This window comes from Ovis canadensis, chromosome 25 (genome assembly GCF_042477335.2).
Source record: "Ovis canadensis isolate MfBH-ARS-UI-01 breed Bighorn chromosome 25, ARS-UI_OviCan_v2, whole genome shotgun sequence".
NCBI classification, from domain to species: Eukaryota; Metazoa; Chordata; class Mammalia; order Artiodactyla; family Bovidae; genus Ovis; species Ovis canadensis.
This window is the reverse complement of record NC_091269.1, coordinates 27,152,156-27,177,281: the sequence shown is the minus strand read 5'-3', so window position 1 is coordinate 27,177,281 and position 25,126 is coordinate 27,152,156. Positions and strand designations below refer to the sequence as shown.

General features: G+C 41.8%; 1 protein-coding gene across 4 annotated transcripts in view; it reads right to left on the bottom strand.

Annotated features, from left to right (window-relative positions):
• Positions 1-19,710, bottom strand: part of MTR (5-methyltetrahydrofolate-homocysteine methyltransferase) — a 126,142-nt gene extending 106,432 nt beyond the window's left edge. Inside the window, exons 1-2 of one of the 4 annotated variants that reach the window (XM_069571613.1) lie at positions 18,967-19,710; positions 6,987-7,198 (exon numbers count right to left, since the gene is read on the bottom strand). In XM_069571613.1, the coding sequence (XP_069427714.1) occupies positions 6,987-7,196 (210 nt within the window). In that variant the 5' untranslated portion in view covers positions 7,197-7,198; positions 18,967-19,710. Of the gene's footprint in view, positions 1-6,986; positions 7,202-18,966 lie in introns of all 4 variants that reach the window. The other 3 variants (XM_069571611.1, XM_069571612.1, XM_069571614.1) reach the window with 3 other exon arrangements.
• Positions 19,711-25,126: the final 5,416 nt, after the last annotated feature.

Sequence of the window (25,126 nt, the reverse complement as noted above, 5' to 3'; positions counted from 1 at the left end):
ATGCCCCAACCAGTAATGCTGAAGAAGCTGAAGTTGAACCATTCTATGAAGATCTACAAGACCTTTTAGAACTAACACCCAAAAAAGATGTCCTTTTCATTATAGGGGACTGGAATGCAAAAGTAGGAAGGCAAGAAACACCTGGAGTAACAGGCAAATTTGGCCTTGGAATGAGGAATGAAGCAGGGCAAAGACTAATAAGAGTTTTGCCAAGAAAATGCACTGGTCATAGCAAACACCCTCTTCCAACAACACAAGAGAAGACTCTACACATGGACATCACCAGATGGTCAACACCAAAATCAGATTGATTATATTCTTTGCAGCCAAAGATGGAGAAGCTCTATATAGTCAACAACACAAGACCAGGAGCTGACTATGGCTCAGATCATGAACTCCTTATTACCAAATTCAGACTCAAACTGAAGCACATAGGGAAAACCACTAGACCATGCAGATATGACCTAAATCAAATCCCTTATGGTTATACAGTGGAAGTAAGAAATAGATTTAAGGGACTAGATCTGATAGATGGAGTGCCTGATGAACTATGGAATGAGGTTTGTGACATTGTACAGGAGACAGGGATCAAGACCATCCCCATGGAAAAGAAATGCAAAAGAGCAAAATGGCTGTCTGGGGAGGCCTTACAAATAGCTGTGAAAAGAAGAGAAGTGAAAAGCAAAGGAGAAAAGGAAAGATATAAGCATCTGAATGTAGAGTTCCAAAGAATAGCAAGAAGAGATATGAAAGCCTTCCTCAGCGACCAATTCAAAGAAACAGAGGAAAAGAACAGAATGGGAAACACTACAGATCTCTTCAAGAAAATTAGAGATACCAAGGGAACATTTCATGCAAAGATGGGCTCAATAAAGGACAGAAATGGTATGGACCTAACAGAAGCAGAAGATATTAAGAAGAGGTGACAAGAATACACAGAAGAACTGTACAAAAAAGATCTTCACGACCCGGAAAATCACGATGGTGTGATCACTCATCTAGAGCCAGACATCCTGGAATGTGAGGTCAAGTGGGCCTTAGAAAGCATCACTACGAACAAAGCTAGTGGAGGTGATGGAATTCCAGTGGAGCTATTTCAAATCCTGAAAGATGATGCTGTGAAAGTGCTGCACTCAATATGCCAGCACATTTGGAAAACTCAGCAGTGGCCACAGGACTGGAAAAGGTCAGTTTTCGTTCCAATCCCAAAGAAAGGCAATGCCAAAGAATGATCAAACTACCGCACAACTGCACTCATCTCACACACTAGCAAAGTAACGCTCAAAGTTCTCCAAGCCAGGGTTCAGCAATACGTGAACCGTGAACTTCCTGATGTTCAAGCTGGTTTTAGAAAAGGCAGAGGAACCAGAGATCAAATTGCCAACATCCACTGGATCATGGAAAAAGCAAGAGAGTTCCAGAAAAACATCTACTTCTGCTTTATTGACTATGCCAAAAACTTTGACTATGTGGATCATGCAGTGAGGTAGCTGGGGGTTGGAGGGAAATAACTGAGAGAATCAGGGTTCTGCCTTCATTGGGGTCAAGGTAGATGTTTAGAATATTGTGGGTTCACTCTTTACTGAAGAACTTAAAACCTAACAGTAGGAATTAGGGTTCAGGAAGGAAAAGGTAGGGTCACTCATTTAGGTTACCCAAGGCTTTCTCCAAGAGGAACTTCATGGTGGGAGAAGCCTGGTTGCTAGTCGGTTAGTCAGCAGCAGCCGTTTCATACAGCTGGCAGGGTGTTTATAGACAAGTATGCCTTTGAAATGAATGCCTCCCCAACCAGAAGCTGAAAGTCAGGCACCTACATTACAATCAGAACAGCTTAGTGTCAGAGACTTACACCTTGTATAGAGCCTGGACATTCTGTTAAAATTAAGGATCAAGGGATCAGCTCTATGGTCAGTAATACTACTAGAAATAACTAAGTGTGAAAAGACCTAGTCTTTTTTCCTTCCTCATCCATGAACACGACATAGTCTCTACATCCAGAGAACTCCAGAAAATCAATATCCCACACAAATGGGACACCCAGAGACACCTTACTGTATTTACTGCCGTTTGATTCATGTCCCTATCCCGGGAAACTTGCTGTTCTTTGTAGTTGCCTATCTAACAAAGAAGACAAAGATTCACCCCTCTTGAAAAACATTTACTGACTTACTTTGTGCAAGATACTGTTCTAAGCAGTTGGAATTCAGTAGTGAAAAATAGGCATAAATTAGTATCCTCAGGAAGCTAATGGTTGGGGAATGGTGGTGATTTCACCAACTGCATGATAAGAACTGATGTTTGTATCCATATTGGGCTTCCCTGGTGGCTCAGTGTAAAGAATTCTCCTGCAATGCAGGGGATGCAGGAGACACAGGTTCAATCCCTGGATCGGGGAGATCCCTGGAGATAGAAATGGCAACCCATTCCAGTATTCTGGCCTGGACAATTCCACGGAGCCTGGCAGGCTACAGTCCATGGGGTCGCAAAGAGTTGGACATGACTGAGCATGCATGCATAATAATTGTAACTGTATCAAGCAATTCATACCCATGATGGCATTCCCAATATACAATGTACTGGAATTTTATAATGCAATTTGACTACATATTAGAAGGCCTAGCAGAAAAACTTGTAGAATCAATCTATTCAAGAACCAATTTTAAATCTTCTAGTACTGACAATTTCTGTTAGAACAAAGGAAAGGTATTGCTAGTTTTTCTTCAAATGAAAACTATTCTGCATCTTATCTAGAACAAAGTCTTGACCAGCCAAGAGAAGGTTCCTTCCAGCCTCAATGAATCATTTAATCATTCATTTGTTTAAGTGATTTCCTTAAGAAGAGTTTGAAAGGCGTCAAAAACAAAAATAAACAAGTGGGACTACATCAAACTAAAAAGCATCTACACAGCAAAAGAAACAAGCAATAAAATGAAAAGGCAATCTACTGAATTGGAGAAAATATTTGCAAATCATGTATCTAATATGGATATCCAAAATAAAGAATTCATACAATTCAGTAACTAACAAAAAAAATATACAAACAAACCAATTCAAAAAAAAAAAAAATGGGCAGAATACAGGACTTCCCTAGCAGTCCAGTGGCTAAGACTCTACACTTCCACTGCATGGGGTACAGTTCAATCCCTGGTCAGGGAACTGAGATTCCATATGCAGCATGGCGTGGCCAAAAAGGGAAAATGAGCAGGAGACCAGGACAGAGATTTTTCCAAGGAAGACATACAGATGGCCAACAGGCTCATGAAAAGACAGTCAGCATCCTTACTGCAAATCAAAAGCACAATATCAGAGCTCACCTATCAGAATGGCTTTTACCAAAAAGACAAGAAATAACAAGTGTTGGTAAAGAGATACAGAAAAGGGAACTCTTGCAGGAATGTAAAGGGAATGTACAGTTTACACAACCTCTATGGAAAATAGAACGGTAACTCCTCAAAAAATTAAAAATAGAACTACTATATGACCCAGCAATTTTATTTCTAGGTATTATCCAAATAAAACCACTAACTCAAAAAGACAGAAGATACTTGGTTGATCCTGCCAGTAGCATGCTTGTTTCAAATATTAAGCCCTGCATGTCTAAGAACACACTGTCAGTACAGTGAAACTGAATGGCTCACAGAATCAGTTATGGTTCCTTTGGTTGCTTGCTTCTCTCAGAAAGCCCAGAGATAAGCCCATGTGCCTATAGGTACCTTATCTTTGACAAAGGAGGAAAGAATATACAATGGAGAAAAGATAGTCCCTTTAATAAGTGGTGCTGGGAAAACTGGACAGCTAGGTGTAAAAGAATGAAATTAGAACACTTCCTAACAACACACAAAAATAAGCTCAAAATGGATTAAGGACTTAAATGTAAGACCAGAAACTATAAAACTCTTAGAAGAAAACACAGATAGAACACTCTTTGATACAAATCACAGCAAGATCCTCTATCACCCACCTTCTAGAGTAAAATAAGAACAAAGATAAATAAACTGGACTAATTAAACTTAAAACCTTTTCTGCACAGCAAAGGAAACCATAAACAAGATGAAAAGACAACCCTCCAAATGGGAGAAAATAGTTGCAAATAAAGCAACTGACAAAGGATTAACCTCTAAAATATACAAGCAGCGCATGCAGCTCAATATCAGAAAAACAACCCAACCAAAAAAATGAGCAGAAGACGTGAACAGACATTTCTCCAAAGAAAACATACAGATGGCTAATAAGGACATGAAAAAAATGCTCAACACCATTTACTATTAGAAAAATGTATTTGAATCAGTTCTAATGAGGTGGATGAAACTGGAGCCTATTATACAGAGTGAAGTAAGCCAGAAAGAAGAACACCAATACAATATACTAACACATATATATGGAATTTAGAAAGATGGTAATGATAACCCTGTATGCGAGACAGCAAAAGAGACACAGATATATAGAACAGACTTTTGGACTCTATGGGAGAGGGAGAGGGTGGGATGATTTGGGAGAATGGCATTGAAACATGTATACTATCATGTAAGAAATGAATCGCCAGTCTATGTTTGATACAGGATACAGGATGCTTGGGGCTGGTGTACGGGGATGATCCAGAGAGATGATATGGGGTGGGAGGTGGGAGGGGGGTTCAGGATTGGGAACTCATGTACACCTGTGGCTGATTCATGTCAATGTATGGCAAAACCAATACAGTATTGTAAAGCAAAATGAAGTAAAAAAAAAAAAAAACCTGATAAAATTTTGAAAATTAGAGTTTATATAATAGGTTATGGAATGCCTACTAGTAGATTTCACTATTTGAATTTTTCAAGATTACATTAAAAGGAACAACAAAGAGATTAAAAAAAAAGAAAGAAAAATGCAACCAAACCTACAATGAGGTATGACCTCACAACAGTCAGAATGGCCATTATCAAAAATCTACAAACAACAAATGCTGGAGAGGATGTGGAGAAAAGGGAATCTCTTGCACAGTTGGTGCGAATGTAAATTGATGCAGCCACTATGGAGATTCCTTAAAAAACTAGGAATAAAACTACCTATGGCCCAGCAATCCCACTACTGGACATATATCCTGAGAAAACCACAGTTCTAGAAGACACACACATCCCAGTGTCCACTGCAGCACTATTAACAATAGCCAGGACATGGAGGTCGCCCAGAGGTCTAGCGACAGATGGATGGATAAAGAAGATGTGGTACACACACAATGGAATATTATTCAGCCATAAAAAGCAATGAATGAGTCCGTTCTAGCGAGGCAGATGAACCTAGAGTCTGTCACACAGGGTGAAGTCAGTCAGAAAGAGAAAAACAAATATCGTATATTAACACATACATATGGAATCTAAAACAGTGGTGCTGATAAATCTATTTGCTGGGCAGGAATGGAGATGGAGGCACAGAGGACAGACTTGTGGACCCGGCAGGAGGAGGGGGAGGATGAGCTGAAAGAGCAGCACTGAAACATACGCATTCCCACGTGCGGCACAGCCGGGGGGAATCTGCTGTCAGGCACAGGCAGCTCAGCCCAGTACTCCGTGACAGCTGAAGGGGTGGGAGGTCGGAGGGAGGCCAAAGGAGGAGGGGACGTGAGTACACCTACGGCTGATTCATGCTCACGCATGGCAGAAACCAACACAGCACTGTAAAGCAATTAACCTCCAGTTAGATAAAGTTTTTAAAAAAAGATGTACCCATGTTCACTGTAACATCACTTACAGTTGTCAACACATGGAGACAAACCAAGTGTCTACTGACAGGTGAATGAAAACAGGAAGCGTCATATGTATATGTAATGGAATATAACTGAGCTATAAAAAGGAAGAAAGGTGGTTGCCAGAAGTTGGGGAGTGGACAGTGGGGGAAAGGGATGAGGGGCTCAAAAGATACAAGCTTCTAGTTACAAAGAAAGTCACGAGGATGTAATGCACAGCATGAAGACTATAGTTAATACCACTATAAGTTGCTAAGAAGGTAGATCTTAAAAATCTTCATCACAAGAAAAAAACTGTAACTATGTATGGTAACAGATATTACTTAGACTTCCCATGGTGACCATTTTGTAACATATACTAATATCTAATCATTACGTTGTACACCTGTAGCTAATGTTATTTGTCAGTTATACTGCAATTTTTAAAAGAAGTCTGAAATACCTATAACAATGCCCTACTCCAAAGAGAAAATTTTCTCATTAAAGTCACTTTGTCCTTCAAATTGAATCCAGACCAAGAAAACAGATTAATTCAACTTATTATTTCTTTTAGCCATAGTTCTACAAAATTCCTATGATAACCTATAAAACAATTTAGTTTTATGTTTATTTTTAAAAGTCTAGCAATAGCCAGTTACCTGCTTCTGATCTCTTTATGTTGGCTAGCTAGACAGAAAAATGAGATGAAAGAACATGGGATTTCAAGTCAGCGATCCTCTGTATCGCCAGTTATTTAACCTCTGAGATGCTCAGTTTTCAAATCTACAAAATGAGAATAACAATTACCTTTCAGTTTCACATCACTGGGGCTGCTGTAGTGAATTAGGTGCCCCAAAGGAAATCAGGCCTGAAAATTCATTGGACAGACTAATGCTGAAGCTCCAATACTTTGGCCACCTGATGCGAAGAACTGACTCACTGGAAAAGACCCTGATGCTGGGAAAGACTGAAGGCAGGAGGAGAAGGGGACAACAGAGGATGAGATGGTTGGATGGCATCACCGACTCTATGGACATGAGTCTAAGCAAGCTCCAGGAGTTGGTGATAGACAGGGAAGCCTGGCATGCTGCCGTCCATGGGGTCGCCAAGATGACTGAGCGGCCAAACTGAACTGAAACCTGCTTTCTGAATAAGCCACCTCTTTCTGAATAAATCACCCCTTTCTCTGTCTCCCCCAGAGCACTCAGCACAGTGGTCTGCCCTCAGGACACCAAAGGACTTGCAGAATGATAGATAAAAATATAAGAACTCAAGGAAGCTTTACCTTATGGATTTGGTAAATGACATTGGGCTGAGTTATACTTAAAATGTCATTGTTGCCTTTCAGGGGCCTGGCATGATCTTTAAATTCTTGTCCTCGGAAGTCTTCTTCACTCAGCTTGTGCCGCTGGATCATGGTCCCCATACCTCCATCAAGCACCATAATCCTCTCCCGCAGGATAGCTTCAATCTCATCTTGCAGGGTCTTCTCCATCCCTGCTTTAAAGAAAGTGAAAATGTTAGTTTCCAAAATGAAAGGAGAAAAATAGGTGTGGAGAGGGATTGCAGACTAAATTACAATAATTCACAACAGGGAGTAAATGGGGCTCATAGATATATTCTCACAATTCTGCAGACTTTGAAAAACGCTGCCCCAAAATGTTTTCATTAAGTTACAACAATGCTTAATGAAACAAGAGGTTGCACACAGCACAGAATCACTGGTATAGCACTACACCAAGGTGAACATAGGCTGTAGGTATTCCTGTTTCAAAGATGAGCACAACAGACAGCAAAGAGCCAACTGCTACAAGCCCAGCCAGCTGCTGGAGGTCTGTAGGACTCCCTCCCCGTTGGTTCTGTGCATGTGCCCAGAATAAGACATAAGAAGATTTGGTTTCACAGCTGAAAGCCATCAATAATTCCGAACTGCCATTTAGACTGTTAAGTCTGACAGTCTCTTCCACTACCACCAGAACTCATGACAGGCTACTCGGCCTTGAAAAGCCCTAATGCCTACTCCTTCCAACCCTATTTTTTGGTCTCCAAGAACTACTGGAAAGCCACAAAACCATGCTGATTGGAATCATCCAAATTCCTAACTTGGAGCCTCTTCTTTGGTTCACCTTTTCTCAGCTCCCTCAACAACACGTCCCATACCTGCTGTCCCAGATCTGCTTGCCTTTAGCACAAAATCCTTCTCATCCTTTTAACTCAGAGATGATTTCATCTAATCCTGTACAAAAGAGTCTTCTTTGGGGAGCTCCTCAAATTCACCCCCCACACACACACCACAAAATCCTCTTGCAGCTTGGGTCCCTCTGCATCGAAAGAAGAGCATGTGCTCACTTCCACCCACACCTCCCACTCTCCCTCCCGTTTACCCCTTCCCACCTCCAGCAATTCTACCTCAACCTACCTTCAGGCTGTGGCTTCTTCCTCCACCACGCTACTGAAATCACTCCCTAAAGTCACCCATGACCTTCTAAGTATCAAAAACAATGGCCTCCAATCTAAGACTCAGATTCCAAGCTGTCCACTTGTTATAGCCTGCCCCTCAATCTGCTATCCAAAACCAAACTTGCCACATTCCCTGTCTGATTTCTCTATTTTTATGAACGCATCACCCTTTGCAGAAGACTGACCTGACAATCTCAGCGTTATGGGACTCCTCATTCTCCTTGATAATCAACATCTACTCAGATCTCAAGCCCTGTAGCTCTGGCATCCAAAATGCCATCCACATTGGGCCCACCTTCCATCCCCAGTGCCAACCCTTTCCTCAAGACATTACTACACATCCAGCCATCACAGGTCCTCTCTGAGCTTCAGTCTGCATCCATGAAAACTAAGAAAGACAATGCCTACTCACCCCAACTTCACGGAATTGTCTTATGGGTTAAAGGAGATCAGATACAAAGATGCTTTGTTAAAAAAAAAAAAAAAATCAAGTGTTATACAAAGTGTCATCTCAACCACCAGGGTGACTATACCTGGTCACCCTATGTTCCAATCCATCCTACGCACCAGATTCATCTTCCCAAAAAGCATGTTTAAACCAGTTGCTTCCAATGCTTCAACAATGCTTCCAATGCTTCCAACCTTCAACAATTCCCTCCTGACTACCAAAGTTACTACAAGTTATTCAAAACAAAGCACAATGACACCCACCTCTCTAGTCAATATGTGCTTCTGTGCTTCCTGAGAGGGGAGCAAAGCTGGAGTAAAATGCACCTGGCTCTAAGCTCTTTGAGCCTCTTGGAGGAAGACTGGGATTAGGCCAGCTCATCTGTATCCCTAGCAACACCAAGGACAGTATCCAGCACTTAAGTGTTCAGTAAGTATTTCCTAAACCAAGACAGCAAAACAGTGAGGAAAGATGACAAGAGGTCATTTAAACCCCAAACCAGTAACATATGAATATTTGTAAACTGGTAGTGTTGCAAATTTAAAACCCAGACCTTACCGTCCAAAGTCTTAGGTATTCTATAAAGAAACAGGAGATGGATGGTGGCTACAGAGCTATTTTGACTGAATTACTCCTTAATAGGCTTCAGAAAGGTTGTTCTAGCAACCTGTAAAGTCAATTTGTTGGTATCTGGTTTCTTTCCCAAAGGGCACTATGTTTATTTCAGGGTTTACTATTCCTTTCCAAAACTGGCAATTTTTTTTTTCTGAGCTAATAGAGGTAAGAAAACTGAAAAAGGAACAAAGTTAAGATTCAAAAATCTGAGCAGTAGTACCTCAAGCACCAAAGGAAAACAATCACTTCCTGAAAGTGTGAAGAAAAGGCAGGGCTTAATGAGACATGCATTACAGAAAGACTGGTAGGCAACCGGGCAGTGGTCTGGTCATCTCCAATTAGTGTCAACAAAGGCAATTCAGGGGTGGCATTAATTTAGACACCCCATGATGCGGCTGTCCTTCAGCTAAGAAGCACGCAGAATTTGATATGATTAAGTAAGCTGCAGTCCATGGGGTCACTACGAGTCGGACACAACTGAGCGACTTCACTTTCACTTTTCACTTTCATGCCTTGGAGAAGGAAATGGCACCCCACTCCAGTACTCTTGCCTGGAAAAATCCCATGGACGGAGGAGCCTGGTAGGCTGCAGTCCACGGGGTCGCTAAGAGTCAGACACGACTGAGCGACTTCACTTTCACTTTTCACTTTCATGCACTGGAGAAGGAAATGGCAACCCGCTCCAGTGTTCTTGCCTGGAGAATCCCAGGGACGGGGGAGCCTGGTGGGCTGCCGTCTATGGGGTCGCACAGAGTAATGGGGACAGGACAAAAAAAGCCAAGAAATCTGGGTTATAGTCCCAGCTCCCAAAAGTAGCTATGGGGTTCTGGACAGAATCACAGGACATGTGACAATGGAACGAGACGGTGCCTTTGAAGGCATATTCCAGATGTTAACAACTGGAACTCTCATATCATAGAAGTCATGAGACATATAACCTTGGCATAATCACCCCCCAAATGTTAGCAACTCCCATTATGTCATTATTATTGCATAGCTAATGAAAAGTAGAGCTAGGATCGAAACTCTAAAGGTTGCTTTCTATACTCTACAAGTCCAGTGGGTTAAGAAAAAGGATCACGGAAGCCTGAAGCTCTCAGTTCTGCTCATGTTGGGGTAGGAGGCAGGAATGGCATGTTTGCAGGTTTAGAGATGAACTTGAATGTGGCAGAGCAAACACAACAATCAGCGAAAACATTTACATGGAGATCCTTTCAGATGGGGAATAAAAAGAAAGATGAAAAACTTTAACCTACATGCACAACTGAATTCCTTTCTTTTCCAGAGAATGTAGCTGCAGGCCTTCCTAAAATGAGGGCACGTGTGATGAGTCACCCACCTGGTGGGAACACTGGGTGTGGATGTGGCGGAGGGGCTGGAGGAGGGAGTAGCTCATGCAGACTTCAATCAAATGTTTTTCCCCAAACTTTAAACATTTTATTTTGTAATGCTGTATAGCCAAGTAACAATGTTGTGGCAGTTTCAGAACAGCAAAGGGACTCAGCCATACAAACACATGTGAGCGTTCTCCCCCAAACCTCCCTCCCCTGGCACATAACACTGAGCAGGGTTCCACGTGCTACACAATGGTCCCTGCTGGCTAGCCAAGGTATTCAAGGGCCTCCCCGGTAGGCCTGTGGTTAAGCCTTCGCCTTCCAGCGAAGGAGGCACAGGCTTGATGCCTGGCTGGGGAGCTAAGATCCCGCATGCCTCAGAACCGAAGATACAGAACACAAAACAGAAACAATGCTGTAACAGATTCAGTGAGGACTTTAGAAAGGGTCCACATCAAAAAGAGGTGCCCACTCTTGCCACTATTACTCAACACAGTTTTGGAAAACAGAGCCATGGCAGAGAACAAAAAGAAATAAAAGGAATCCAGAAGGAAAATAAAGAGGTAAAACCCTCACTGTTTGCAGATGACATAATATTATACGTAGAAAATCCTAAAGATGCCATCAGAACATTACTAGAATTAATCAATTAAAATAGTGAAGTCACAGGATCTAAACTTAATATACAAAAATCTCTGCATTCCTATTCACTAACAATGAAAAATCTGAAATTAAGGAAACAATCCCATTCACAAATGCAAGAGAAAGAATAAAATACCTAGGAATAAACCTATCTAAAGAGGCAAAAGACCTGTATGCAGAAAACTATACGACACTAATGAAAGAAATCAAAGATGGTACAAGAGAGATGGAGAGATATACCATGTTCTTGGATTGGAAGAATCCATACTGTGAAAACAATCATACCACCCAAAACAATCTACAGATGCAATGATATCTCTATCAACTATCAATGGTATTTTTCACAGAACTAGAACAATTTCACAATTTGTATGGAAACACAAAAGACCTCAAATAGCCAAAGCAATCTTGAGAAAGAAAAAGAGAGATGGAAGAATCAACCTTCCTGACTTCACACTATGCTACAAAGCTACAGACATCCAGACAGTAATGGTACTGGCACAAGAACAGAAATATAGACCAGCAGAATAGATAAAAAGCCCAGAGGTAAACCCATGCACCTGTGGGTACCTTGTCTTTGACAAAGGAGGAAGAATAAAAGAATATACAATGGAGAAAAGACAGCCCCTTCAATAAGTGGTGCTGAGAAAACTGGACTGCTACATGTAAACCAATAAAACTAGCACATTTCCTAACACCATGCACAAAAATAAACTCAAAATGGATTAAAGACTTAAATAAATGTAAGCCCAGAAACTGTAAACCTCTTTGAGAAAAACACAGGCAGTATACTCCTGGACATACATCACAGCAAGCAAGATCCTCTTTGATTCACCTCTGAGAGTAATGGAAATAAAAACAAAAATAAACAAATGGGGCCTAACTAAACTTAAAAGCTTTTGCACAGCAAAGGAAACCATAAACAAGATGAAAAGACAACCATCAGAATGGGAGAAAATTGCAAACGAAACAACTGACAAGGATTAATCTCCAAAATATATAACCAGCTCATACAGCTCAATATAATATCAGAAAAACAAACAGCCCGGTCAAAAAATGAGCAAAAGACCTGAACAGGCATTTCTCCAAAGAAGACATGCAGGTGGTCAATAAACACATGAAAAGATGCCCAACATCATTAGTTACTAGAAAAGTGTAAATCAAAACTACAATGAGGTATCACCTTACACCAGTCAGAATGGCCATCATCAAAAAAAATCTACAAACAGTAAGAATTACAGAGGATGTGGAGAAAAGGGAACCCTCCTCCACTGCTGGTGGGAATGTAAATTGATGCAGCCACTATGGAGAACAGGATGGAGATTCCTTCAAAAACTAGGAATAAAACTACCGTATGATCCAGCAATCCCACTACTGTGCATAGTCCCTGAGAAAAACCACAATTCTAAGAGCCACATGCACCCCAGTGTTCACTGCTGCACTATCTACAATAGCCAGGACATGGAATCAGCCTAGGTGTCCATCCACAGATGAACAAAGATGTGGTACATAAATAACAATGGAATATTTCTCAGCCATAAAAAAGAATGAATTTGAGTCAGTTCTAGTGAGGCAGATGAACCTAGAACCTATTTAAACAGAGTAAAGTAAGTTAGAAAGAAAAAACAAATATCATTTTTAACACTTATATATGGACTCTAGAAAAATAGGATTGATGAACCTCTCTGCAGGAAAGGAACGGAGATGCAGAATCAGAGAATGGGCTTGTGGACACAGTGGGAAAAGGAGAGAAGAGATGAATGGAGAAAGCAGCGTCAACATATACACAGGATCACCAATTCAACGGACATAAACTTGGGCAAATTGCGGGAGATGGTGAGGGACAGGGAGGCCGGGCGTGCTACAGTCCATGGGGTTGCAAAGAGTTGGACACAACTTGGAGACTGAACAACAATAAAGTGTAAAATAGAAGTTGCTTTATAACACAAGGAGCCCAGCCTGGTGCTCTGTGATGACTTAGAGAGGTGGGGAGGGGGAGAGGAGGGAGGCTTTAAGAGGGAGATGATATATGTATAATTATGGCTGATTCTTGTTGTAAGGCAGAAATCAACACAACATTGTAAAACAATCTTCCTCCAATTAAAAAATAAATTAAAAAAACAAAAATGGCCACAGTGAAAAAAAGTCTTAAAAAATAAACAGATAAAGTATTCAAACCTTTGAGGGAAAAAAAAAACAAACAAACAGGTTTTTCTACAAAGAAATATGTCTTTTGGCATCAGCAAAATGATCGTAGTTTATCAGGAAGGTAGCTCAGTAGGTCAAGAATCCACCTGCAATGCAGGAGACAGGGGTTTAATCCCTGGGTCAGGAAGATCCCCTGAAGAAGAAAATGGCAGCCCACTCCAGTATGCTTGCCTGAAAAATCCCATGGACAGAGAATCCTGAGAGGTTACAGTCCGTGGGGTCGTAAGAATCAGACACGACTTAGCAACTAAAACCATCATCACCAACCAAAATGATCAGTGAATACCATATGATTTACATGTCTTTGTACTTCTATCTCCTCCACTGACCAAGTACACAAGAGTTTAAGGAAACCGAAATAAGAAAGGAAAGTTAACAGAACAACAAAAGAAATGCCCTACCTCCGCCCACCTTCATCAGACTTGGTTTGGCCTTTCTCTGCTCACTGCAAATCTGACAATGGAGTGTGTCCCCACTTGTCCTATTTTCAAAAAAGGTCTAAGCATTTTTGCAAGAGGCCTCTAATTTATTCACTTTTCAAATCAGAAATATAAATTGTGTTCAATCTTTAAGATAGTTCACCATTTACCATAAAACCCCATCCTCACACAAATTCTGATACCTTGTTAAGAGTTATCATATACATAAGAGACAAAAGGTATTTTTAAAAACTCTAAAGAAAACATATAATTTTTTAAATAAGAAGCTTGACCAACTTACTCTGTAATTTATATGGAAGACTAAAAGCCCTGGTGCCTCAGACAGTAAAGTGTCTGTCTACAATGCGGGAGACCCGGGTTCAATCCCTGGATTGGGAAGATCCCCTGCAGAAGGAAATGGCAATCCACTCCAGTACTATTGCCTGGAAAATCCCATGGACAGAGGAGCCTGGTAGGCTACAGTTCATGGGGTTGCAAAGAGTCGGACACGAATGAGCAACTTCACTTTCAAAAGCCCAGAAAGAATTAACTTTAAGAAAGTAGAAAGAGATTACTTAGCCTACCAAATATTATTACATACTATAAGATACTGTAAAATAAGGAAAGTAAGATATAGAATATCTTCTCACTTAGCACACGGCAAGACATTTAAAAACTTAAATAGCTCAACCTATAATGTTTTTTTTAAGCAAATTTGATTATATAAAAACAAAGGATTTCTGTCAAATGAAAGTGACCACTGACAAATGTAATAAATAGATTAACAACTGAAGGAAGATTCTGCAATGTCAGACGGACAGGTACCAGGACTTCCCTGGAGGTCCAGTGGTTAGGACTCTGCGCTTTCACTGCTGGTTCGATCCCTGGTCAGGGAATTAAGATCCTGCAAACCACACAGCACAGCCAGAGGAAGGAAAAAAAAAAAAAACCTGAAAGAGACTAAAATCTCTAATATACCAGGAGCTCCTACAAATCAATAAGAAATTAAACAGAAAAATGGGCAAAAGATGTGAATAGGCAAATCAAGGGAGGGAAAAACTGAATATTCAACAAGTATATGAAGAGATGCTCCAACAATAAGCCATCAGAGAGACATGAAGTAAAACAAGACAAAACCAATACATATGCAATGGATGGGCAGTAATTAGAAGATTGGATAGTACCAAAGAAAATCAGAACCCTTGCTTTTTGGAACGCAGACAGATACAGTCATTCTGGAGAGCAACCTAGCAGGAGTCAGTAAAATTAAGCATGTGGAAAACTCAACAGTCTCACTCCTAAGTGTTATTTCCCAAACAAAGGCTCCACTGAGGCATAGAGAACACATCAGAGGATATTAGAGAAGTCACAAGTTGGAGACAACCCTGGAAAATGGCAAAGTCAAATGTGCAGGATGCTCGTGTGTGGAATACTACTGAGTGGTAACCAGATCTACCACTGTATTGCTCTACTGATTGAGTAAGGAAGTCAGAAATGGCTAACTACTGGGGTTCTATTTATATAAATGAAAAATATATACATAGACTAGCATCTACAAGGAAATGTACAAATATGATGAAATATGTGAAACAGGAGCAAGAGAATTGTGAACAGAAAATAGAGGTAAAAGGGAACACATATTAAAACAACTATGAGTGGGAATTATAACAGTTGAATACAAAACTCCTCTGCAATTGAGGTCCTTAAAAATCCAATGCTTCTTCTACCTTTTCCATGCCCTTATTTACGTTTGGGGGATAACATAGGATTTAAGGTAAGAGAAACTAAAAAACCCTCCTCACGTGTGTTGGTATAATCATTCACTGTTCTAATCTTTAAGTGTTCCCCAATGTTTTCCAGTAGGAGATTAGCTTTCACTGGCTTCTAATTACCACCACTCCTCAAGAACCTTGTTATGACAGTAAGTCACCTTAACAATTCTTCCCCTTGACAGGGTGAGCAGACATTGAAATGTTGCTCTTCCATAAGCAACAAAAAAATAAGAAACTGGTATTTATCTGTATTCAGTTCATTAGGTCTAGAACATTCTATACATTTTACTCCCAACTGAAGTGAAGTGAAATCGCTTAGTCATGTCCGACTCTTTGCGACCCCGTGGACTGTAGCCTGCCAGGCTCCTCTGTCCACGGGATTTTCCAGGCAAGAATACCTGAGTGGGTTGCCTAGTTAGGTTCTAAACAGCAAAGACTCTCCCTAACATCTTTGACAGCTGAACATAAAAATATAGCTTTGCAGGTCCTTCAATTATCTGACTAGTTACAACACTGTCTGAGAAGTATTTTTATGTTTAAGATATATATGTGTGTGCTCAGTTGCTCTGCTGCTGCTGCTAAGTCGCTTTAGTCATGTCTGACTCTGTGCGACCCCACAGAGGGCAGCCCATCAGGCTCCCCCGTCCCTGGGATTCTCCAGGCAAGAACACTGGAGTGGGTTGCCATTTCCTTCTCCAATGCATGAAAGTGAAAAGTGAAAGTGAAGTCACTCAGTCGTGTCTGACTCTTAGCAACCCCATGGACTGCAGCCCACCAGGCTCCTCCGTCCATGGGATATTCCAGGCAAGAGTACTGGCGTGGGGTGCCATCGCCTTCTCTGGCTCAGTTGCTCTAGTCCTGTTCAACTCTTTGTGACTTTATGGACTGTAGCCTGCCAGGCTCCTCTGTCCATAGGATTCTGCAGGCAAGAACACTGGAGTAGCTTGCCATGCCCTTCTCCAGGGGATCTTCCTGACCCAGGGATAGAACCCGAGTCTCCTGCATCTCCTTCATTGCACGTACCATCTGGGATGATATATAAAAACAACACAGTCTCAAAGAGATAGACACAAGGAATGTTCTTGTCCAGTGAGCCTAAGAGATCACAATGTTTTTCCCAGCTTGAGAGGACCTAGTCAATGTACTTTACTTGGGTGATTTTTTTTCTACCCATGAATGTTTTATTTCCCAGTAATGATACCATGATTCATAGTAAATGCTTCAAAGAGTAAACAAACACGGTATTAACTGGTTCAAGGACCAATTAGATATTGAGGTGGGTAAGCCAGATAGTATCACCCTTAAGAACCATCCTAAATAATGATTAAGACAAAAACCATTCTAAAGACAAGATGACAGCACAAACCAATAAACCCCAAATACACATGATTTTAAGTAATAAATTACTGTCAAGAACACAGTTACTCTGTAGACAAAATGAACCCATGTAGCTCTGATTTACTTAGGACTCCCACATCCACTGCTCTAACTGGGGAAAACACAGAGCAAGGAAAATAATTTTGCATTATAAACAAATGATCCCAACACTTTTCTCAGCAGTTTCCTGACTTGACTATATTAAAGACTATCTTACTACTACCCTGTAAGTCCCTTGCAAGACCCTTCATTTCTGAATCTCTAACTTCTAGTTTGCACCAACTTGCTACATTTTGTAGACATCTCTTTGCTTGCACAATATTCCACTTCTGAAATAGTATACTATCTCCCCTTTGATTTCAATGAGACCGGGAAGGATTAGAAACATGTAATTGGCTAATAGCAATTCACTGGCTCATTTACTCACTCTTTCATTGATCATTTATCAACTGAGTTCCAGATAACATCTTACAGAAAAACCTGAAGGAACATTTTGGCCAATCCAATACATAGTACTAGTGGGCTGCAGTCCATGGGGTCGCTAAGAGTCAGACACGACTGAGTGACTTCACTTTCACTTTTCACTTTCATGCATTAGAGAAGGAAATGGCAACCCACTCCAGTGTTCTTGCCTGGAGAATCCCAGGGACGGGGGAGCCTGGTGGGCTGCCATTGATGGGGTCGCACAGAGTCGGACACGACTGAGGCGACTTGGCAGCAGCAGTAAGCAACAATGAAACTAAGCAATCTTTACACACTATAGTTAAAACTTTTCTCACAAGAAGTATTCGTCAGCCCACAACCATGGCCTGAGGTCATGGACACTCAGGCTTAAGGCCCAACCCTGAGATTCAGGAATTCCCAGTTTTATTCATCCAAGAGCTTCACTAACACTGGACATCAATAAGTAAGGGTTTTTAGGAAGTTAAAACTGATTTTCATCCCAACATACAGATTCCCCACATAAAGAGAAGCAGGAATAATTCTGACGTTTTTTCTAGGCCCACGGGTCTGGCTCAGAGCTCCTTCAGGGGCCCAAGACTTGATTTAACTTTATTGACCTGGTGTTCAGCTGTGGTGGTGAGCCTTGGGTCAGCAAGCTGAGCTAGATTCAAACACTTAACAATTTTCCTTTCATCTGCTGTAAAAAGATCACTATGTAAACTATTCTAAATCTTCAGGGGTTTTTGCTCCAGATACATTCAGATAAAAGAGAAATCACATACTTCATTTTTAAATTACATGGGAAAAGGAAGGTCAGAAGTCATCAGTAAAAAATACTGTTCAAATAAGTAAATGATACCCCTGTGGGAGATATAGGTCTCACCTTACAGCAACAGTGATAAAATGTTTCTTAGTCACATATTCACCTGTTTCATGAATAATTCTAATGGTCCCATTTATCAGGACCTTAGAATCAAAGGGTCACTAGCTCACCTCTGAAAAATTTCAGTTACGGAATTTTTGAGCTGAAGATCCTTATCTGTCACATCTACTGTATGTCCTTGTTACTGATTCTCTTGTTTCTTCATTTGCTACTTCATACCTCACAAGTTTTAATAGGTGTATTTGTTCACAAATTACAATCAGGGAGGGTGTTAAAGACCTAGAGCTCATTTTAAAACTGAAAATATTGATATACTTAATTCTTGCATTAGTTTTCTTTTTCCACATTGTTAATGTGAGTCACCAACATCAAAATCACCTGGAATTATTACCCCTTATCCCAACCTACTGAGTACCCACTAATTTATTCTAACGAGTGGTTTTACACACACTAGAATTGACAGAACTACTGTTGTAACCTCGAAGTGGAAAATAAAAGTTCAATGCAGTTTTAAATAGCTTTCTGGGCTTCCTTATTTCTCAGCACCTGAACCTTCTTTGGCTTAGATGCTCAATAAACATATTGAATAAGAACGTTCAATCATGCAAAACTTCTATAAGGCCCGGACGGAATACAGTACATCAAACTGAAAAGTTTAGTTACCCTGGCGCTCGGAAGATGTTTCGAGGGCACGTGTCGGGGCGTGCTTTATGGATTTGATGGTTTGTCTACCTGGGGAGGAAGCCGGATGGGTCGGGGAGAGAAGGAACGCAGGCAGCGAGAAAACACTGGACTTCAGGGTTCGCAAGTTCAGAGGCGCCGCCTGCCCCCGGGGAAAGCTAACCAGGTGTCTCCGGGAGGTAACTGAATCACCCTAGACATTAGGAGGTAATAAACCACCGAAGCGCGGAGAGCGGGTCGCTGCGTTACCAGATGGCGTCAGGTCCTGGAGCGTGGGGGCCATGCTGCGGAGTCTTCTCCTCGGGCCGGGGGACGCGGCGGAAAGGACGCACCCCTCCACACGTGACGGCCCAGAGCCACGCCAGCCAGCGCCGGGCCAGTAGTTCACAGAAGTTAGGGGTCCCAGGGACACTGAGGGGCCTCCCCGCAACCAGACCCGACAGCGGGGCTTCCGTCAGAGCACGAGCGCCGCGCGGCGCTGACAGGAGGGCCCCCGGTCCAGACCGCCGCTCAGACACGTGCTTTCTTCTCGGTCACCTGGCCTGTCCTCGGCAAAGGCCTGGAGGCTAAACCAGCGCTACCGGAGGCCGAGTCGACGGGAGGACGCGGGCTGGACCCGAAAAGTGGACGACGTGGCTGCCGAGGCGTGGGGCCAGGGCCCGCAGTCCCCCGAGGGTTTGGGTAACTCTGAATACTGTTACTCTGCGCGCAATCCAGCCTCGCGATGGGAGGTGCCGCCCCTTCAGGCCCGCGATTGGTCTATAGGAGCTCCTAGCGACTCTATTGGCTGACCGATTCAACCACTCACATGAGGCTTTGTCGCCCCCCACCCCCTCCCCAGGATTTCTGGGAGTTGTAGTTCAGGATCCCAGGTGACCCTCAGTTTTTGCGCATCTCAGTCCAGCGTCTGAAAGTGTGGCCATCAGTGGTCTCCCCAAATTTAAATCCTGGTGCGAAGTCGGCGCTGACTTCAAAATGTATTAATATGATGTCAAGAGGCTGGTACTTGAAATCTGGAAGAGCACGTACTAGTCACGCTTTACTGTTAACTGGCTTTGAGCAAGATCATCTCAGGCTACACGCTACACTTTATAAAATAGGAAATGATAGGGTGGTGATAATTACTATTTTACAAGGTTGTTGTGCGGATTAGTAGTAGGATCGTGTGAAGGTGCTGGGAAACTCTGAAGTACATATATGCCGGTTAATTGTCACTTATTGACAATAAACATTTATTAAGCACACACTATGTGTCAGACTTTAGACTACACGCTTGGAATGCCGAGAAAGACAAGCTATATCACATCCCCACATTTCTCTTAAGAGGAAGAACTCACAATCTGATTAAGAATAATAATTTAACAGAAAAAAAAAAAAAGAATCACATGTAGTGTACCAAAGAAACTCAGAACCCCAAGGGTGTTGGGGGAAGATTTCAAAGGAGAAGCTGAGTTCTAAAGAGAAAGTATGTTCCAAGTTAAGGCCATTTTTGTAGAGAGAAACTAGTGGGAAGAAACAACACTTGAGAGAATTTGAAAATAAAGGACAGCTGTATAAAATGAGATGGTTGGATGATATCATCAACTCAGTAGACATGAGTTTGAGCAAACTCCAGGAGATGGTGAAGGACAGGGGAACCTGGCGTGTTGCAGTCCATGGTGTTGCAAAGAGTTGGACATGACTTAGCGACTGAACAGCAACCACCACCAATTTCGTGGAAAACAATTTTTCCATGGCCCAGGGGGCAAGGGATGGTGTCGGGGTGGTTCAAGCTTATTACGTTTATTGTACACATTATTTCTAATCTAATGCCATCGCTGATCTGACAGGGAGTACTGATCCTCGGTCCAGAGTTCGGGGACCCTTGGCTTAGAGGGTAGGACAAATGATAATCAAGTATATCTTTAAAGGATCTCTATAAGCTAGTGTCTGTCATCATGTTTACTGATGAGAAAACCAAACTAAAGAGAGGCTGGCTGATCAGAGGGCAAGAGTGCAATGCTGTTTACAATTCATTGATCACAACCAGTTGGAGATTTCTTTGTTTCTTCTCCACCCCCTCTGCTTCACTTAACTAACCTAGAAGAAAAAGGCACAAAAAAAAAAAAAAAAAAACAGAGAGAAGTTAAACAAGCTGACCAGGGTCACACTTCTAAGAAGTGGTAAAGCTGGGCTTCAAATTCAGGAAAACTGGTTTCAACATTCCCTGTTTATCACTAAGTCTTAATACTTCCTTTAAACAGCTGATGAAAGACCCCCTTTCCAGAAAAATGGACACACCAAATTGCTTGGAATTTCCATTGGTACTCAGATTCCCTGGCCTTAATTTACAGAATAAAGTGAGTTTATAAAATGTTGCCTCACTGTTAACATTAAACAAATGTTTTTGTCATTCATGAAACCCTGGAATCTCAAATATTCTGTATTTTCAATGGGAGATATTCCTACATGGCGTTTGGGGACAGATAAAACTTTAATCTGAAGATCAAAGCAGAGCAGCGGCTGTGCTTTGCTGGAGCAGCCGTGAAGAGATTCCCCACGTCCAAGGTAAGAGAAACCCAAGTGACAGGGTAGGTATTGTGAGAGGGCATCAAAGGGCAGACACACTGAAACCATAATCACAGAAAACTAATCAATCTAATCACATGGAACTCAGCCCTATCTAACTCAATGAAACTAAGCCATGCCATGTGGGGCCACCAAAGATGGGTGGGTCATGGTGGAGCGGTCTGACAGAATGTGGTCCACCGGAGAGGGGAATGGCAAACCACTTCAGTATTCTTGCCTTGAGAATCCCATGAACAGTATGAAAAAGCAAAATGATAGGATACTGAGAGAGGAACTCCCCAGCTCTATAGATGCCCAATATGCTACTGGAGATCAGTGGAGAAATAACTCCAGAAAGAATGAAGGGATGGAGCCAAAGCAAAAACAATATCCAGTTGTGGATGTGACTGGTGATAGAAGCAAGGTCCGATGGTGTAAAGAGCAATATTGCCTAGGAACCTGAAATGTTAGGTCCATGAATCAAGGCAAATTGGAAGTGGTCAAACAAGAGATGGCAAGAGTGAACGTCAACATTCTAGGAATCGGTGAATTAAAATGGATTGGAATGGGTGAATTTAAGTTGGATGACCATTATATCTGCTACTGCAGGCAGGAATCCCTGAGAAGAAATGGAGTAGCCATCATGGTCAACAAAAGAGTCCAAAATGCAGTACTTGGATGCAATCTCAAAAACGACAGAATGATCTCTGTTCATTTCCAAAGCAAACCATTCAATATCACAGTAATCCAAGTCTATGCCCCAACCAGTAATGCTGAAGAAGCTGAAGTTGAACGGTTCTATGAAGACCTACAAGACCTTTTAGAACTAACACCCAAAAAAGATGTCCTTTTCATTATAGGGGACTGGAATGCAAAAGTAAGTCAAGAAACACCTGGAGTAACAGGCAAATTTGGCCTTGGAATACCGAATGAAGCAGGGCAAAGGCTAATAGAGTTCTGCCAAGAGAATGAACTGGTCATAGCAAACACCCTCTTCCAACAACATAAGAGAAGACTCTATACATGAACATCACCAGATGGTCAACACCAAAATCAGATTGATTATATTCTTTGCAGCCAAAGATGGAGAAGCTCTATACAGTCATCAAAAAACAAGACTGGGAGCTGACTGTGGCTCAGATCATAAAATCCTTACGGCCAAATTCAGACTTAAATTGAAGAAAGTAGGGAAAACTACTAGACCATTCAGGTATGACCTAAATCAAATCCCTTATAATTATACAGTGGAAGTGAGAAATAGATTTAAGGGCCTAGATCTGATAGATAGAGTGCCTGATGAACTATGGAATGAGGTTTGTGACATTGTACAGGAGACAGGGATCAAGACCATCCCCATGGAAAAGAAATGCAAAAAAGCAAAATGGCTGTCTGGGGAGGCCTTACTAATAGCTGCGAAAAGAAGAGAAGCAAAAAGCAAAGGAGAAAAGAAAAGATATAAGCATCTGAATGCAGAGTTCCAAAGAATAGCAAGAAGAGATAAGAAAGCCTTCCTCAGTGACCAATGCAAAGAAATAGAGGAAAACCAAACTCATGTCCATCGAGTTGGTGATGCCATCCAACCATCTCTTCCTCTGTCGTCCCCTTCTCCTCCTGCCCCCAGTCCCTCCCAGCATCAGGGTCTTTTCCAGTGAGTCAACTCTTCGCATGAGGTGGCCAAAGTACTGGAGTTTCAGCGTTAGCATCAGCCTTTCCAATGAACACCCACGACTGATCTCCTTTAGGATGGACTGTTGGATCTCCTTGCAGTCCAAGGGACTCTTCAAGAGTCTTCTCCAACACCACAGTTCAAAAGCATCAATTCTTCGACACTCAGCTTTCTTTATAGTCCAACTCTCACATCCATACATGACCACTGGAAAAACCATAGCCTTGACTAGAAGGGACCTTTGTTGGCAAAGTACTGTCTCTGCTTAAAAAAAAAAACAAAAAAACAAAAAAACAATAGAATGGGAAAGACCAGAGATCTCTTCAAGAAAATTAGAGATACCAACGGAACATTTCATACAAAGATGGGCTCAATAAAGGACAGAAATGGTATGGACCTAACAGAAGCAGAAGATATTAAGAAGAGGTGGCAAGAATACACAGAAGAACTGTACAAAAAAGATCTTCACAACCAAGATAATCACGATGGTGTGATCAGTCACCTAGAGCCAGACATCCTGGAATGTGAAGTCAAGTGGGCCTTAGAAAGCATCACTACGAGCAAAGCTAGTGGAGGTGATGGAATTCCAGTTGAGCTATTTCAAATCCTAAAAGATGATGCTGTGAAAGTGCTGCACTCAATATGCCAGCAAATTTGGAAAACTCAGCAGTGGCCACAGGACTCGAAAAGGTCAGTTTTCATTCCAATCCCAAAGAAAGGCAATGCCAAAGAATGCTCAAACTACCGCACAATTGCACTCATCTCACATGCTAGTAAAGTAATGCTCAAAATTCTCCAAGCTAGGCTTTAGCAATATGTGAACCGTGAACTTCCAGATGTTCAAGCTGGTTTTAGAAAAGGCAGAGGAGCCAGAAATCAATTGCCAACATCCACTGGATCATGGAAAAAGCAAGAGAGTTCCAGAAAAACATCTATTTCTGCATTATTGACTATGCCAAAGCCTTTGACTGTGTGCATCACAATCAACTGTGGAAAATTCTGAAAGAGATGGGAATACCAGACCACCTGACCTGCCCCTTGAGAAACCTATATGCAGGTCAGGAAGCAGCAGTTAGAACTGGACATGGAACAACAGACTGGTTCCAAATCAGAAAAGGAGTACGTCAAGGCTGTATATTGTCACCCTGCTTATTTAATTTATATGCAGAGTACATCATGAGAAACGCTGGGCTGGAAGAAGCACAAGCTGGAATCAGATTGCTGGGAGAAATATCAATAACCTCAGATATGCAGGTAATACCATCCTTATGGCAGAAAGTGAAGAAGAACTAGAGAGCCTGTTGATGAAAGTGAAAGAGGAGAGTGAAAAAGTTGGCTTAAAGCTCAACATTCAGAAAATGAAGATCATGGCATCTGGTCCCATCATTTCATGGGAAATAGATGAGGAAACAGTGGAAACAGGGTCAGGCTTTATTTTGGGGGGCTCCAAAATCATGGCAGATGGTGATTGCAGCCATGAAATTAAAAGACACTTACTCCTTGGAAGGAAAGTTATGACCAACCTAGATAGCATATTCAAAAGCAGAGATATTATTACTTTGCCGACAAAGGTCCGTCTAGTCAAGGCTATGGTTTTTCTAGTGGTCATGTATGGATGTGAGAGTTGGACTGTGAAGAAAGCTGAGCGCCGAAGAATTGATGCTTTTGAACTGTGGTGTTGGAGAAGACTCTTGAGAGTCCCTTGGACTGCAAGGAGGTCCAACCAGTCCATTCTGAAGGAGATCAGCCCTGGGTCCTTTGAAAGGAATGATGCTAAAGCTGAAACTCCAGTACTTTTGACACCTCATCCAAAGAGTTGACTCATTGGAAAAGACTCTGATGCTGGGAGGGATTGGGGGCAGGAGGAGAAGGGGACAACAGAGGATGAGATGGCTGGATGTCATCACCGACTCGATGGACGTGAGTCTA